Source organism: Podarcis cretensis (assembly GCF_951804945.1).
Source record: "Podarcis cretensis genome assembly, chromosome: 2".
Taxonomy (NCBI): Eukaryota; Metazoa; Chordata; class Lepidosauria; order Squamata; family Lacertidae; genus Podarcis; species Podarcis cretensis.
Genome location: NC_137171.1, coordinates 50,228,024 through 50,245,050, shown reverse-complemented (window position 1 = coordinate 50,245,050; position 17,027 = coordinate 50,228,024). Strand labels below are relative to the sequence as shown.

The window sequence follows — 17,027 nt, the reverse complement described above, 5'->3', positions numbered from 1 at the left end:
AGATGCTGTGCCACTGAGATATGGCCCTCCTATAGTTTACCTTCCCTGTGGCGCTTCCCATTACATCTATGTGTAATGTTGAATTAAAGAACAGGGGAGCAGGGGAGCAATCAATATTCCACTAAAGTCAATTAGTTTCAGTGGAGCTGGATGGTATTCCAGATGTCTAATTTTAATCCTCTTTCTTAAAGCCATGTGTTCATTTATTTCACGTTTATCTTGAGCTTACAAAAATACTTATATTTTCAAAATTTCAGAGACATAAGAACCACATAAGCTACTTTTTCTAGTTCACCCCCAGTTTGCACAAATACAATCTTCAATACAGAAGATATCTAGGCAGCTGCCACTAGTTCCAACGTATACCTATTTTAAAACCATTTTGGGGTCAAACACTGGGGTTCCGATTGATTTGCTGTACTTTGCATGAGTAGCTTCCGTACAGAACTGTTCAAAATCCATAGAACCTCTTTACTAGCACTAATCAAAATGTCACAGTGTGTGTGAACAAGCCTTCAGGTTCTGCATAATTCTTCACTGAGCAAAGAATTCAGTGAAGTGCAGGGTGGGTAAAGCCTGGTGTCAAAAGCCATAAATGGTTGAGATAGAATGTTGAAAGAAAACAGTTACAGACTCAGTTATATTAGGATCTCATGAGTGTTGTGCAGGTTTCAGGTTACACTTAGGGCTTTCTAGGCATGGGACAGGCTAATTGTGGAGGAGGCCTCAGGAATGCTGAGGCAATTCCACTCACACCATTTCCATTTTTGAGATTATAAGGTGTCATGCCTTGTCTTGCATTGGAACCTTCCACCAACTTTTAGTTTTGCCATGGTTGCAGTCTTTTCTTCATATAGAAACTAAAATGCAGCAGTTACTGCTTTCAGGAATCTGGAAATTGTGATTTCAGATGAGCAGAGAGATGGAAATTTGGGGAATTGTTTCTCACTTCTAAGTTAGTAAATATATAGCTATAGCTATCTCAATCTCTACCTGTATATCATCATAACACATGGAGAACGTGTGCAATAAGTGAAGGTCTACAGAATGAGTAAGAGAGTCTTGCTACTCTTAGTGTGAAATAATAAATACACCCACAAGGGGATAAACCCCACTAGACGTTTTTCTAAGTATGCATAAGATTGCTCAGTTGCACAGACAGTTCAGAACATGACTTGGACATATCCGGATAATACAGATATATGGCGTTCTCTGTGCACATGTACACAATACCTTTACCTCCAAACTGCAACTGTATGTGCAGCCCCATTGTATGCAATATGTGCACTGTGTCTTCCCTGTTCTTTCTACCAGTGGTGAAGTGCAGCAAAGAATCCTGAACTTCATAAGGAAGTTCAGCCATAATGGCCCAATCGAAACCCGATGTCCTGGAGCTCTCAGCTTTTGGGTGAAGTGAAATCTGAGCTTTCTGGCATGAGACAATCTCTTGGTTAGATTTACTATGAAAGGAAGTCTTACCTCCTGACATGACTCAATAAACTCATCCAGAGTAACGACACCATCCTTATTTTTATCCATTTTCTGCAATACAGAAAAATACAAACTCTTTGAGTTCATAGCACTACTGCATTTACAAAGTGCAGTATAATATAGCACTGATAGGATTCATATACATCTATGTGGTTTTGCAGATTTAAACAGATTCCACTGCCCAGACACAAAATGACTGAAAATATAGTAGGTATGAGTTCAAACATAAGGGAGATATATGTGCACTAACAAATGGAAATTTACCTGGAAAAAAACTTCTACGTGCTGCCTTGGAGCATCATCTTTCAGCACTGGGTAGGTGTATTTGCCCATCATATCATAAATTGCCTTTACTATATCCATCATTTCCTGGAATTGTGACAATCAAAGCACAAGGGAGACATCAAAGAGGGCTCTGGCAATGAGTTGACTCACTAACATTTCTAGTATTAACCTTCAACAAAGAGAATGCAGCTAGTTTGTGGGCATCACCCTTATTCTGTGGTTTTTTTGAAAGCCCACACACAAAGGAATAGTGTTGCTGTGCTTTACATCTAAATACCTATGAATATAACATATTCTGAAATCTAAAATACAGAGCTTTCCACATTTACTCCTTAATCACCCTCAAGGAAAAAATTATGCTTGGTAGCTATGCATTCTATGGATTATTATTATTATTATTATTATTATTATTATTATTAACCTGGGAGCAAATTTGCTCTGCAAATGCCATCTGCTTCTACATCAAGGTAGACCTGGTGAATATATCTGAGAGTTTCAATAGCTTTAAAAAAGTAGTTTCCAATTGTGGACCTCTGTATAAAGTGAAATTAGGCTAATGAACACCCCTCTCCCTGACTGCTTATCTATCTATCTATCTATCTATCTATCTATCTATCTATCTATCATCTCTGCAGTTTCTTGTATACACACATTACTTTTTAGTGACTGTAAAGTGTGCTTTTCCACCAGTCTTTTCTAATGTAATACTAAAGACAAGCTGGCTTAATTTACCAAATTATCTTCACACATTTTACCATTGGCTACTGTGGTGGCCATGACTGTGCACCTCCTTGAATCCGATTGTACAGTGGTGCCTCGCAAGACGAAATTAATTCGTTCCGTGAGTTTTCTCGTCTAGCGAATTTTTCGTCTTGCGGAGCACGGATTCCCCGGGTATTAACGGCTTTAAGAAAAAGGAAGCAAACTCGCAAGACGTTTTCGTCTTGCGAAGCAAGCCCATAGGGGAATTTGTCTTGCGAAGCACCTCGAAAAACGGAAAACCCTTTCGTCTAGCGAGTTTTTCGTCTTGCGAGGCATTCGTCTTGCAGGGCACCACTGTAATTGAAATAAAAATAAAAATGGTCCAGTAGACCTTATAAACTTAGTTGGTCTATAAGGTGCTACTGGACCATTTGTTTTTTTTTATTTTGACTGCGTCAGACCAACATGACTACCTACCTGAATCTGATTGTAATTGTTTGTTTCTATTGTTTAAATAGAGATGGGTAGATAATCTCTTGAATAGTTCGATTTGAATGCAGTATATTACATACATTAAGCAAGAATCTACACTAGCATTTGAGTAGAGGGGTCTGGCTTTGACTGATTTTGTAAAGGAAACACAATTTTCTAGGCTGCTCTTGCAAATTGCTGATGTCTCATTCACCACCATGATCAAATTCAACTAAGGTATCTGGCTTCTTTGATGTATGTAGCAAGCCTTATGAACCTTAGACTGTTACACAAACACTTCCTGGCACAGCTTGTGGCTCAAAAGAGATAATTAGTTCATGTAATTTGTTGAACATATTGAGGGAGGTTGTTGCCATGAAATTGGCGAAGTCGTTAAGGACTAAAATGGCCAAGTTGGCATATGGTGTTCCATGTGCTGTTAATTTATCTGTGAGACTCATTATTACTGTGGCCACAAATGTGTTGTGAACTTGTTCCCTGTTTTCATCTTCTTCCAAGGAAACTGGTTGGCGAGATCTAAGTCAGACATTTTGTTCTCTCAAAGTCTTGTCTCTGGCACGGTATGTCCAACAATTGCATTACTTCCTGTTTTCTTATTCCTCCTGTTAGTTTGCTAATGTCATATAGATGTGTTCTCTTTGAGATTCAACCAAAATTAAAGTGCTTCAGTTTTACCTAGAGAGTTATATATTATAATTGAATTTGTTGTAACTCCTGGGGTCTAGGGTGAGGGTCCAGGTAGATTTTTAAAAAAATAATAAAATCATAGCAAATACCTATTATTTAACATGTATCAAAAGCCAACTCATAATTATTTTTTCCTTTAAATAAAATGTATGAGTGTGAGTTGGCTTTGGCTCAGAGCCAGCAATAGTTGAATAGGCAGCGCATGCTGACCTGGGCTGGGGTGTTTTCAGTCTGTCGTGCCAAGGTTGAATTACTGTATTTTTTGCTCTATAAGAATCACTTTGTCTCTCCTAAAAAGTAAGGGGAAATGTGTGTGCGTCTTATGGAGCAAATGCAGGCTGCGCAGCTATCCCAGAAGCCAGAACAGCAAGAGGAATCGCTGCTTTCACTGCGCAGCAATCCCTCTAGCTGTTCTGGCTTCTGAGATTCAGAATATTTTTTTTCTTGTTTTCCTCCTCCAAAAACTAGGTGTGTCTTGTGGTCTGGTGCGTCTTATAGAGCGAAAAATACGTATGTTTTAAGATGAGCAGCTGAACAGCATTTTCCAACCCTCCATTTTCATTTCCTTTAAAAAGCTGAATAGGTGCCACTGACTCACCTCCTTGTTTATATAGCCATCTTTATTTATGTCATACAGATTAAATGTCCATCGTAGCTTTTCGTGAACTGTTCCTCTCAACAGAATGGATAGTGCCATCACAAAATCCTTTTGACAGAAGAATACAAATATATTTTAATTGGGGCAGAAAGTTTTCTCCAAGTCTCTGTATAGAAGTGTGTGTCTTATAATATGTTGCCTTATTATAACATTCCCTTCTCTACAATAACATTTATTTACACCATTAACCATCCCTTCATTAATCCTAAGGATACAGCGATGTGACTTGATGATTCTGCCTACCAGCCAAGTCTCAGTGCCTAGTTCCATACCTCCCCCACATACATTTTAATCATTTTTCTTCATCTTCATTCCAGGGAAGAGTTTTGTTCCAAAGTGGACTCTTCTCAGCTCCTGTCCGCTTTCCCCCAACAATATGTTTAAAAGTTGTCCTGCTACCTTTATATTTTAAGCACCAACAGTCTGGTTTCATTCTGGTTCAAGTGGAGTCTGTCCTTTTTGCATAGGCCCAGCTTATCCCAGATTTCCCCCAGTGCCTAACAAATCCAAAACCTGCTCCCTGACACTGTCTCATCAACACATTGAAACTACAAATTTGTGATAGAGAAAGCTACCTTCTAGGTTCTGGCTTTCAACATGCTACCTAGCAACCTAAATTTTGCTTCCAGGATCTTTCAACCGTATTACCCCTTATCTTTGGTGCCAACCTTTTCACTTCCATGGGGCTTGCATGGGGATGAGCTGTATCAAGAATGAGAAGACAACATGTACTGAATCAATTTCTGTTGGTTACATTAAGTACAAGCTGCCAGGCCTACAACACTTTTCTTCAGAGACATGGAAAAGAAAAGGTTTGGAAACTATGATGTCCAGTAAGATGACAGACAGTAATAATCAGAACAAACTATTATTCCGTTACCTCAAATTTCACAGATCCATTCTGTGCTGTATCAAATGCATTAAAGAGATAATGGGCGTACATACTAGCATCTGAAATAAAACACAGTAAGTGGATATATTGTTAAAAAAATTTAAATAAGCATATGTACAGCTGAGCTTAATGTTCTCCTGGTTAATTTTTCAACTTGAAAGTAGTGATTTGAGAGGGGACACACCCAACCTCTTAAATCCTACCTTTCTCATACCTGCTCACTACTGTTCACAGCCTCTTCTCCCTTTGCTGCTGCTTCTGCTATCTCCCCCCCCCCACACACTATTTCATTATTTCCCAAGTAATGCCAGCCAGTTAGAGATCAGATATCTACCCAGAATTGGCTCTTTGTTTATGTTTCAGTCACTAAACAGAATATGAAGCCAATTTGAGAGAGACTCGAACAATGTTTCCAATGCATATGGCTGACCATAGCCAATCAAGGCTCACAAAACTATTCACAAACCCTTTACAACTATCCTCTCCAAAAATCACTGAGATAGACACTTCTAATTCTAATTACATTATTTTTATAAGCATATGCAAACTGCAGTCATACATGCAATTATTCTGACAGTATCCAAAATGATATTCAAAATTATACAACAACCATATCATGAGCATTTTAAAATCACATGTGGAGTCAGTTTTGGTTCAATACTTTAATGTACTGGAGGTGCCTGTCAGACCTGCATTCCAACCCCTCTATAGGGAGATCAGTTTTCTTAAGCTGCTGTGCATCATTTTTGTGTGACTCATCATTTCTGAAATTTGAGCTACACTTCATAGATGGAATGCTCTCCACTCACCCCCATGTGGGAAAAACTGTGCATAGATCTGTTTGAATGTCTCTTCATTAACAGCTCCACTAGGACATTCCTGTTGGAGAAAAAAAATGAGTAAAAAACAGTTAAGATTTCATTTGCAATTCTGCCTCTTCCCAGACACAGCATTCATATCCTTATACTGTACCTCTGCGCACGTTCTGTACAGGATATATGCTAGCACCCAAGCAATCTCTTGTGGTACTTTCAATCAGTCCTGTCCCCTGCCTTCTATCAATAAGCAATTACTTTTGTGGTTACCAGACACTAAAAAATTAAGTGGAAGGGGGTTCATTACATAATTCACTCTACTGCACATATCTGGAGCAGATGAAAATATCTGGAGATTTTCATCTGGAGAAGATGAAAAAAAATAATTTGTCCATGAAACACAAGATTGTAGAGACTGCTGTGAGTTTGACCCCCCCCCCACCTCAGGCAACAAACTTCAATTTGATTTCCATCAAATGAAAACTACAAGAATCAAGGCAAGTTGGGCTGTCTGACTATACCAGGGGTAGCCAATGCAGTTCTCTCCAGATATTGTCAGACAACTCTGAGAACAGAACTCTGGACTAGATTAGTTTTATTACATTCTTATGTTAGCTCCCGTCAACTCCTTTCAGCATGGCAAATGGTCAAGGGTGATGGGAGTTGCAGTTCAACAACATCTGGAGGGCATTACATTGGCTACTCCTGGAATGTACATTTTGATGTCTCCCAAATTACCTCCATGCCTCTGTTAACAGGATTCTGGGTGCAGTCAACAGGTGGTTACTGTTACCTTTATGCTCTTGTACTTGCTGCTAGAACCAAAATGCTGAACTAGGTGGGACTTGGTCTGATTTAGCAAAGTGACTTGCTTTTTCTTCTCTTATTGGCGTGCCAATATTAACTACGGCCCAGTTTATTCAGTTCTCTAGATGGAATGCTAGGGAGAATGCTGTATGGCTGGGCTTTCAGTGCCACAATGCAATCAGTCTCACTGACTCAGGATAAAGTACCACATATACATGCCAGAATTAACCACTGATTCAATGTTATTGTTAGATGTGGATTTAATGGTCTTACAAGGATCCACCTCATTAGATGGTAATGCATAGTACTGCACTTTAAACTGAGGTAAGCCAGCCTTGCTTACACTTCTGCTTATTCCGCTGAGTGGGCCTGGGCTTCTGCTCCAAAGTCCTGCCCTAACCAACAGTACCACCAATGAAACCTGAGTATTTTCGTTTATCATTTCTCTTTGCATTTCTTTTATACTATTCTTATTCCATTGCTACTACACCCAGGTGAATGAGCTCTAATGCAGTCAAAGAAAACTTTTATTATTATTATAAGCCTGAATATCTAGGGAACATTTGGAAGCCTGAATATCTAGGGAGCAGCATTCAAAAGCAGCATTTTATCTTTCAGATATTTAATATCTTTAGGGCAAAAGATGCTTAAATAGAAAGGAATGAAAAGAATAAATGAGAATTAAAGTTAATCCCTCACTTGGAGGCACCACAAGTGCTGACAATAACAATAGTAAAAATTGAAGCGCTGAGGAGTGAAAGAGAGGCTTTTGAACAAGCAGACAATGAGCCCAATCCCACTAAAGCTAAGCACCATTAAGTCCCATTGGTTTTCCTGGGAGACTTAAGGACACACTTAACCGGAATAAATCAACAAATGCTTTTCAGAACAGAAAAAGGAGATAATATTTATTTTGTGACATCACTGGTTCATCATATATGAACCAACATATAAAAATAAAGGAACTTAGCCATTCAGAATCTGGGGTGAAATTAAACCCCAATATTAGTCATATAGATCCACCCACATATGCAGAGTTGGAGGGAGTGGTTTGACAGACAGACAACACAGGGGCTGATCCTGATCTAGCATGATGGATATGGAGACAATCATTTGCCTCAGTTGCAGGTCTGGTCAGAATCGGGTCACTTACACCTCCCCCATCCACAAGGATAGAGGCTTCCACACTGGCCACGCCCCCCCAAAGCTTTCAGTTAATTATGGAACTCTGTCCCATGTGTTTGTCCCTCAGATACAGGAAAAAAGAATGTCAGTATTGATAGCAAAATCAGAAGTAGTTCAATCGGACTCAGCCCTAGATAAGTGAGTATAGGGCTGCAGCCTAAGTGACCCAGTCATCTTTCCTTTGTATTGATAGCCCAGAAACCATGTGTGTGCATGTGCCATTATGGAACAAAGATAGATGCTGATCTGTTATCTTGTCACAGTCTGCAGCTTGAAGTTGTTCTACCAAGTTCTAATTAATATTCTTACTTGTTACGATAATATTAATTAGATCTGGTTAATTGATTAATTAAATTAAAGAGATCTGGCTCCTCCCAGATTTTGCTGGTTCAGCAGACTTTATAGGAATATTTGCCACTAGAGGCCCTACCGCAGGAGTAGCCAATGTGGCACCCTCCACATGTTTTGGACTTGTACTTCCATCAGCCCCAGGCCACCTGGACGAAGACCAGGGATGTTGGAAATGTAGGACAGGTTTCAACTAACTAGCCCCACTAGCAGAAGCCCATGAAAGAACTTCTGCTAGTGCAACAGGGCTTACTTCTATCTGCTCCCAGCAGCAGCAGCAGCACCCAAAATTGACTCGGGGTGGTGGTGTCAGGAGATTCCCCAGAAAGCGGAGAGGTGGTATTGTTCCATATGGCAAGCTAAAAATTGCCATAGTACTACATTGAATTTATCCCATAGTCCAGAACATTCCTGATATGATAGTATCACTGTCATGCATGCACAACTAAAATGTTTGATGTTCTCCCTACATCATTTTTAAAATCATTTTTTATAGTTCACTATGATCTCTGGCAATATTTTGAACAAAACCTTCTGGAACAGTATAAAAAGGCAATCTGGCCATTGATCATCTAGTTTCAGCTTTCTGTGACTGGGCTGCTTTCAGATGCATCTGCTAATTCCAATTTATTTGTACCTAAAATGATCACAATTTTGTCTCATAAGACCCAATAATGCTCAAGAGACCTCATTAGTAGGGGAGAATAACTTAATATGGCTGACTTGCCAGGCTTATTTCTTGTGAAACGAAGCAGGTATGCCCCTTAGTTTGATTTCTACTGGAGGCTGCATAGCTATTTAAGACTTGCTTATGAAGACTTTGATGAATCTTCTGTCTGGTTAACACACAATGCATTAATATAACTTTTTTTAAAAAATGTAAACACAAAAAATAATTAGGGTGTTCCAGTACTCTTCCATCATTCCATAGTTTAAACATTCACAGAATTGGGATATCAAAGCTTATAATGAAAACATGCCCCTCTTTATTTTGCCTTTTATTGTGAAATAACTAATGGCCACTGGATACCTCCCATTTATTTCAATGGACTCAACAACTTGAAGCCAGTTCCTCTTACCAATTCACTCTTACCTATGCCTGCTTCAAATGCAGTAGTATTTACTTGGAAATTGCCATTCTTTGTTGTTCATGCACTTTGTACAAGGGATCGCATGAGAAGTGTGGAGGAAGAAGTGGCCTGGTTCGCACACAATGTAAAATTATGGTTTATTAAACTAAGGTTGTCTTTGTCCATGGAGTTTTCTTGGCAGGGATACTGGAGTGGCTTGCCGGTTCCTCCTCCAGGTGGATCACGTTTGGTCCAAACTCTCCACTATGACCTGTTCATCTTGGGTGCCCTGCTCGGCATAGTTCATAGCTTCTCTGAGTTATTCAAGCCCCTTCGCCATGGCAAGGCAGTGATCCATGAAGGGTCACTTGCCAACAAAGGTCCGTATAGTAAAAGCCATGGTTTTCCCAGTAGTTATGTATGGAAGTGAGAGCTGGACCATAAAGAAGGCTGATCGCCGAAGAATTGATGCTTTTGAATTATGGTGCTGGAGGAGACTCTTGAGAGTCCCATGGACTGCAAGAAGACCAAACCTCTCCATTCTGAAGGAATCAGCCCTGAGTGCTCACTGGAAGGACAGATCGTGAAGCTGAGGCTCCAATACTTTGGCCACCTCATGAGAAGACTCCCTGGAAAAGACCCTGATGTTGGGAAAGATGGAGGGCACAAGGAGAAGGGGACGACAGAGGACGAGATGGTTGGATGGTGCTCTTGAGGCTACCAGCGTGAGTTTGGCTAAACTGCGGGAGGCAGTGGAAGACAGAAGTGCCTGGCGTGCTCTGGTCCATGGGGTCACGAAGAGTCGGACACGACTAAACGACTAAACAACAACAACAATAAACTAAGATTTATTAACTTTAGTTTAGCACTATGTGTGAGCCCTGCCTAGAACATAATTATGCTTTATTTGCTACCAACCATGACCAAAAGCTATGGTTTGTTATTTGCTCACAAGTGTTAGTTTTTTTAAAACTATATATTGGCATTTTTTGAAAACCCAGACCAAGGGTTTGTTTTGTCTTAGTCATTATTTGTTTGACACCCTGTCCCAGATGCTGATAACCCTGTGTGTAACCCTTTATCAAGAAACTGTATTGCAAGAGAATAAAAAAATGAAAGACTTGCATACTCTCCTCTTAATGTGCTTATTCTCTCTTTCACCAATTTCGATTTTTGGAGTGGAGCCTGTTCTCTGGCCTCAGCAATCAGTGTTTTCCTTGAATGAACTGTTTTTGACTATGTGGCCCTTGGCTGGTCCCACACAGACCATGAATTTTAAAACGAAACAAAGCACAATTACACTGCATGGCTTTCTTGGCTTATCTGCAGATCTCCATTAAAGTGCACACCAATTTTTTTTAGCAGCGTTCTGCTACATGATAAAAAGTCAAACTAGGTATATATCTACCCCTTCACATCTTATTACAATTTTCTCTCCCTTTCCTTTCCAGCCAAAACTATGACCGTGAGCTGCTTGAAGCACCACCTACACATGTCTTGATTTGCTTATTTTACTTTGCCATATATATATCCCACCTTATTTCCAAGGAGCTCAAGGGGGCATACATGATGCCTCATCACCTTCTCGTTTTTTATTCACAACAGTAGTTTGTGAGACAAGAGGTCAGTCACTAAGCTTTATGGCTAGGAGGGTATTGAGTGTTGAATAAATGGCAGATACTGTAAAGTTTTTCTGATCTTTCTTTTTAATTAAAGGAAGTATAGGGTTTTAGGTTTTCCTTTGCTTCTATACTTTGTGTCCCTCCAGCCCCATGTCAGATGACTGATTTAGTTTATCCAAACTTAGAGGCATTGCACAGTGCATGTATCATTTAAGTCCCATGGCCCTGAATTCAATTCAGCAATTCAATAGTGGAAAGGCACACGATAGAGCATTTTAAAGGGACTTCCATCTCTCAAAGAGATATCTATTAATGTACTCTGATCTTTTCATATATGAATGCTGTTGACCTATAAAAGATAACAGGCCCAGTAATAATTCCTGCAGTACATGACCCTTTCAATCAGATTGTTAATTTTGCAGCAAGACACAAAGAGAAGAGGCACTGTATGCGACATAAAAACTAGAGAGAAATGTATTCTCAAAAAAATACCGATTTTATCAGTGCCCATTTTTGCTCCAGCAATCAAATCATTTTGGTAACAAATTTGAGCTTTATATTATTTGAATTACTACTTTGGTGGGAGTGGGTATGTTATTGGTTTACCATGTATTAAGATCTGGATCTACCTTGCCACTGGAAAGCTTTGGAAAATGAAGCATGGCAAAACAAATCCTTACTGTAAGAAAAATCAGGATCTGGATGTGTAAATCAGTCACATGATGACCCCAACTCAATCTACTTCTCATCAAATAAAAGTGGTATATAAAAGAGCTGGTCTTTTGTTTTCAGTCTCTGGTTATATTAATTCATTTCCGACAGTTCAGTTCTCAATAGTTCTGTGCTAAGGCAGGTATGTGATTAGATAGCAATGTCCGAGACTGGCAGGGCTCTGATGAGTGTGTGTTGGAGGCAAGGGGGCTGGAGAGGGCGACAGGGATTTATGGGGTCCAGTGCCACCCATGAAGCAGGAGCCAGGACAGGGAGAAGAAGGGGTAGAGCTTTCAGGGATGAACAGGGGGGCTGCAGGTGGAGGAAGAGGCTGATCAGGTGAGGGGGACTGGTGAATCCCTGCCATCCCCTGCCCCACTGTTTCCTAGAACCAGGAGGAACTTGATGAGAGAAGAGCAGCAACGACTTCCATGCAGGAGAAGTCCTAGATTGCATGCATGCAATCCGTCAGAGGAGGGTATACAAGCAATTCTCTGTTTGCACAGGGGTTGCAGTCCAGGCTTCTGTGCATGTCTGTGTGAGCCCACAGAAAGTGTTCTGTCCTGTACCTGTTCTGCCCTTTTAGTGACATTAAAAAAAAAAACTTCCATATTTGGTGCCGTGCATGCATGCGAGATTGTATGTAAATCAGGGATTTGCTGTATAAGCTCATGGTCCCACTGTTGCTGCAATTGCTCTGTAGGGCCCAGACCTGTGGATAACTGCCTAGAAGCTAGAAGCATGTGTGTATCCGGAGCACTGTGAGAGCTGCTGTAAGTGCTTATTTTGTTGTTAAAGAGTTAACTATTAGGCGTGTGCCTTCCTTGGAAGGGCAAGCCAGGACAAGTCATACTCAGAATAGATCCAGTGAAAATAATGGGCTTAATTACCTTAAGTCCATTGTTTTATTTCCTCTGAGAATGTATTAGGGCTCATTCACACTTCACTTGTTTGTCCCCTGCCTAGAAAGCACGGGTCCAAGAGGATAGAGGTTTAATCCTTTCCTCTCTGGTCCCAGTGAAAATTGCCTCTGCCCCCAAACTGCTATTACTTCTGCACCCAATACAAATAGGAGCTTGGAAGAGGTGGTTTTCTGGCTGGCTGCTGCAAACCCACAACCCGTATAGCAAAACTCTTAGCACTTTTAAAGGTTGGGCATAGACCTAAGCAATCTGTATAGAATATGTGCTGTGATTCTTGGATAAAGGGTGGTATTATAATAATATTAATAATAATTTATTATTTATACCCCGCCCATCTGGCTGGGTTTCCCCAGCCACTCTGGGTGGCTTCCAACAGAATATTAAAAATACAATAGTCTATTAAACATTAAAAGCTTCCCTAAACATAATAATAATAATAATAATAATAATAATAATAATACAGTGGTGCTTCAGGTTACATACGCTTCAGGTTACAGACTCTGCTAGCCCAGAAATATTACCTTAGGTTAAGAACTTTGTTTCAGGATGAGAACAGAAATCGTGCAGCGGCGGCGCAGCAGCAGCAGCGGGAGGCCCCATTAGCCAAAGTGGTATTTCAGGTTAAGAACAGTTTCAGGTTAAGAACAGACCTCCAGAACGAATTAAGTTCTTAACCCGAGGTACCACTGTAATAATAATGTCATGAAAAACATTAGAAAATTATTCCTCCTGCTCTAAAGCACATTAATGTGTATGCAGTATTCCTGTAACCAGGACAAAAAATATACCAGTATATATTCTCAAGTGCTGATCATTTCACTATCAGTGCTTTCGCATTCTTACGTTTTTGAATCCTCTGTAAAGCACTTGAAGTTCCTTCTTTGTGAAATTGGTTTGTGCCTCAAGTTGTTCTAGTCCTTCTGGCCGGTAACATACTGTGGTCATTTCCAATTCATCTTCAACTTTATCTAAAACAAAGACAGAAAGCTTTATTTCAGGCACTACTCTTGGATTTCAATAAGTGATGGAAGGAGTTAAATGTAATACTAATTAATCTTGAAAATAATATGAAATACTAATAATAAAATATAGTGTTGTATTCATCCAGTTTCATCAGAAATGAAATCAAAACTGACAGAAGCCATACCTCATATTTCTCTTTAAGGTTCACCTGTATTTTTACAACTTATTACTATACTGAAAAGTTAAAAACCTTAAGTACCCGGTAGTTACAATCCAACACATTAAAGATATTTTATAATACCTTAGGATGCTTCCAATTTGTCGACAAAATAGTTTCCCTCAATACACAGAGTTGAAAATATTCCACAGCATGCAGTAATATTTTAGAACAATCGTGATATCACAGAGTGCAATAGGTGTAACATGAAACCAGACATGCTTAAACATAGTAGACAAAAGCTGTGATCCCAAGCATACCTTCATGGCAGTATATACCACTGAAACTGATGCAACTTGCTTCTAAGTAATATGTTTAGGATCAGGGTGAACAATGCCTACACCGAGCAGGAATGGAAATTACTCTTTTTCTTTTGTTGTGCAACAAAAGAATTTAAAGGGTTGAAGACACAGCCAACATGATGTCATCGGAAGATCAGTGGAGATTCACCAGAATTCCTGTCTAAAGTACATACATATTTTTCAGCTTACAGAAGCAGCAAGGAAGTAATGGAGTGGGGAAGTGTACGCTGTGCAAAATATATTTTCACTGATGTGAACGGTACATGAAACACAAGAACACTGCTATACCGAAAAGTCTGCCTTCCAAGCACTATTTGCCAACTTTTTATTTATTATAATGACCAGTGGTCATTGTACTTGCGTATATTACTAAATGTGTGTGTTTGTGTGTGTGTGTGTGTGTGTAGTTTTGAATGGTGATTCTGACCTTGCATCCTCTGCCGGCTCAGTGAGTTTGTTTCCATCAACTCCAGCCAGTTAATAACCTGGCTTGGGTTGATAATCAATAATCATGGATGATGTAATCCAGCAACATCTGAGTGGGGCACAGGTTCTTGACCCTTGCTTTGACCATGCACGTTTAATTCTCCAAGCCTATTTTCATTGTTAAACCCCAGATCTCCCTCTCTCCCACGCACGTGCACACACACAGAATTACTTAACCCTGCTTGTCTTGCCAGCTACAGCAGTTCTTCTTGCTGCCAAGGTAAATTGGTTTGTAGGTATTCCTCAGAGCTAGAACAGTTGTTTTTAATCATCCCATTTGCTCTCCTAGCATTTTCATATTTAATAGTGTCCCACTAGAACTATTGGCTAAGAAGAAGAGGGAAGGAATAAGACAGGGAAAAATTGCATGTGCGCCCCTGGGGGTTTTGACATAGCCTGCTGTGCCATTAGAAGAAAGTGAGCCAAACAAATTTAGAGGATTCCTTTCCGTTCTGGGTGAAAATGGAGGGAAACAAATGCAACAGGCAAAGAGCAAGCCATTCTTTAAAACTGACAAATCATTGCTGAAAAATGACCATTTGTCCCAAGTCCCCAATAAGCCCCTATCAAATTCCCTGCCCATTTCCCTTTGTCCTGTCCTGAAACAAAATCATATCATGTTGTCTGGGGGCAGAAGAGATTCCCTCCCTACGATTCTTTAGCGGCAAAGAAACAACACATATCAAAAACCCATTGCCTTTATTTAACTGTGTCTGGATGCAGGAAATTCCAGAAGGGGAGAGACACAGATGTGGGGTTTACAGGTAGTCAATCCAGCCTTAGGGAGTGGCTCAACAGTTAGCAAAAATGTTCGACAGGTGAAATGCCCCTCGTGACTCCAACTCAAAGTTAGGAACATCATCACCTCTTGTCTAGCAGTATGGCTGTTCGGTTGTCAAGGGCGCAGGAACCTGCCTGGAAAAGTAGGTTATGACCCCAAAGAGGAACAGCAACAAACATCCTGGTTACTGCTACCAGTCAGGAGGTTGGATTTACCCTATGTGGATAATTAACCTGCAGAGATTGAGGCAGATGGACCTCATAAAGTATAATGAACAATAGTCATCAGTGGGAACACATTTTCCCTGAACCTATATAGACAATAGCTGGTTGTGAGAGGGAGGAAAGGAAGATAGAGTAGGGCTACTAGAGTGCTGTGCTAGTACTTATGCCTTGGTTCCTGCCCTCCGTCACCCATGTAGAATGTAACAGAATGTTCCCCTTTGAGTCTGTAACAAAACACAGTGGGTGCAGTGGCTGTTCTGCTCCATATACTGGAGCTGTGCTCATGAGTGTCTTACCAGCACTGACAATGGTCAGAATGCATTAATGTGTTTGGGAGACACTGCTCCTGCAGTTGGGATGGGTGTGTTACAGTAACATAATTCCGACAAGACACAATGAGTTGTATCCAACTAAGTCACAGCAAAACTTTCCCTCCTCCTCCTCCCCTTGTACCCCCCCAATCCGTTCTATGTTCTGGGGTGCTATCCAAACCCTTTGGAGCAGATTTGGGGGTAGTGTAAATGGTGCATTGGCAGATGAGATGACGGGGAAGTTCTGTTGCTGGTGCAGAAGTTGTTCCACCCATAAATGTGGATAAGCCCTTAGTCGGAGTCCACCCACAAGTTACCTGTTTGCCGGTTACCAAATGTTAACAAGCTTACTTTTCCAGTAGAAAGTAGCAAAACCAATGAAATAAAACAAACAAAAAGGTTTGATGGCTTTGTTCTCCCTGTTGATTTCATTGGAATTAGATTTTGGCTGAAATTCTGTAGAAGGGAACTGTACATAGGTCAGTTCTGATTTCCTAGATGAAGCATGGAGCCAGAAGTCCAAGAGGAGTGAAAAAGAGGGTGCAATGTTCAGTCTGCTACCATATTCAGAACACATTTTCCAATATATGCAGCCCTATAATTCACAGGAGTCACACAAGTAGTGCACAAGAGGCAATGCTGGTGACTTAGGCTACAGGATATATAACGCCATGTAGGTGGCATAACACACAGCAGCAGTTGTTGGTACCTAACCGTAATGTTCTTCCAGTTCATTCTAGGTGTGGCTGTATAGATGCGGCATGGCCCATAAGTTCATAGTCCTTCATCAGCACAGGCATTGCAGCTTTAGGCCTGAGCACAATGCATCGGGCATTTGAGTCACTGTCATTCATTATAGACTGCATTCTCAGTGACTTGCCTGTAGAGACAGTGCTGCTTTCTCTAGAGAGGGTTTGCCGAGCCAGGGCCTGCACCCTTGGCCCTGCACCCTTGGTGGAGGCCAACCCTACCACTCCCTAGTTGCCCCCCTGCTTGCACAGAGACATGTGAGACATTATATGGTTATCTTATTTTTGGTGACAATAATGCACCCC

The 17,027-nt window shown here is 40.5% G+C and overlaps 1 protein-coding gene across 11 annotated transcripts in view; it reads right to left on the bottom strand.

The window, feature by feature from the left end:
* KCNIP1 (potassium voltage-gated channel interacting protein 1) overlaps positions 1–17,027 on the bottom strand; it is a 575,203-nt gene that overhangs the window by 1,965 nt on the left and 556,211 nt on the right. For 10 of the 11 annotated variants that reach the window (XM_079964903.1, XM_079964902.1, XM_079964899.1 and 7 more), the window contains 6 exons: positions 13,532–13,656; positions 6,017–6,086; positions 5,196–5,266; positions 4,256–4,363; positions 1,756–1,860; positions 1,480–1,542 (listed from right to left, as the gene is read on the bottom strand). In XM_079964903.1, coding sequence (XP_079821029.1) covers positions 1,480–1,542; positions 1,756–1,860; positions 4,256–4,363; positions 5,196–5,266; positions 6,017–6,086; positions 13,532–13,656 — 542 coding nt within the window. Of the gene's footprint in view, positions 1–1,479; positions 1,543–1,755; positions 1,861–4,255; positions 4,364–5,195; positions 5,267–6,016; positions 6,087–13,531; positions 13,657–14,128; positions 14,537–17,027 lie in introns of those variants that run through there. The other variant, XM_079964896.1, reaches the window with a different exon arrangement.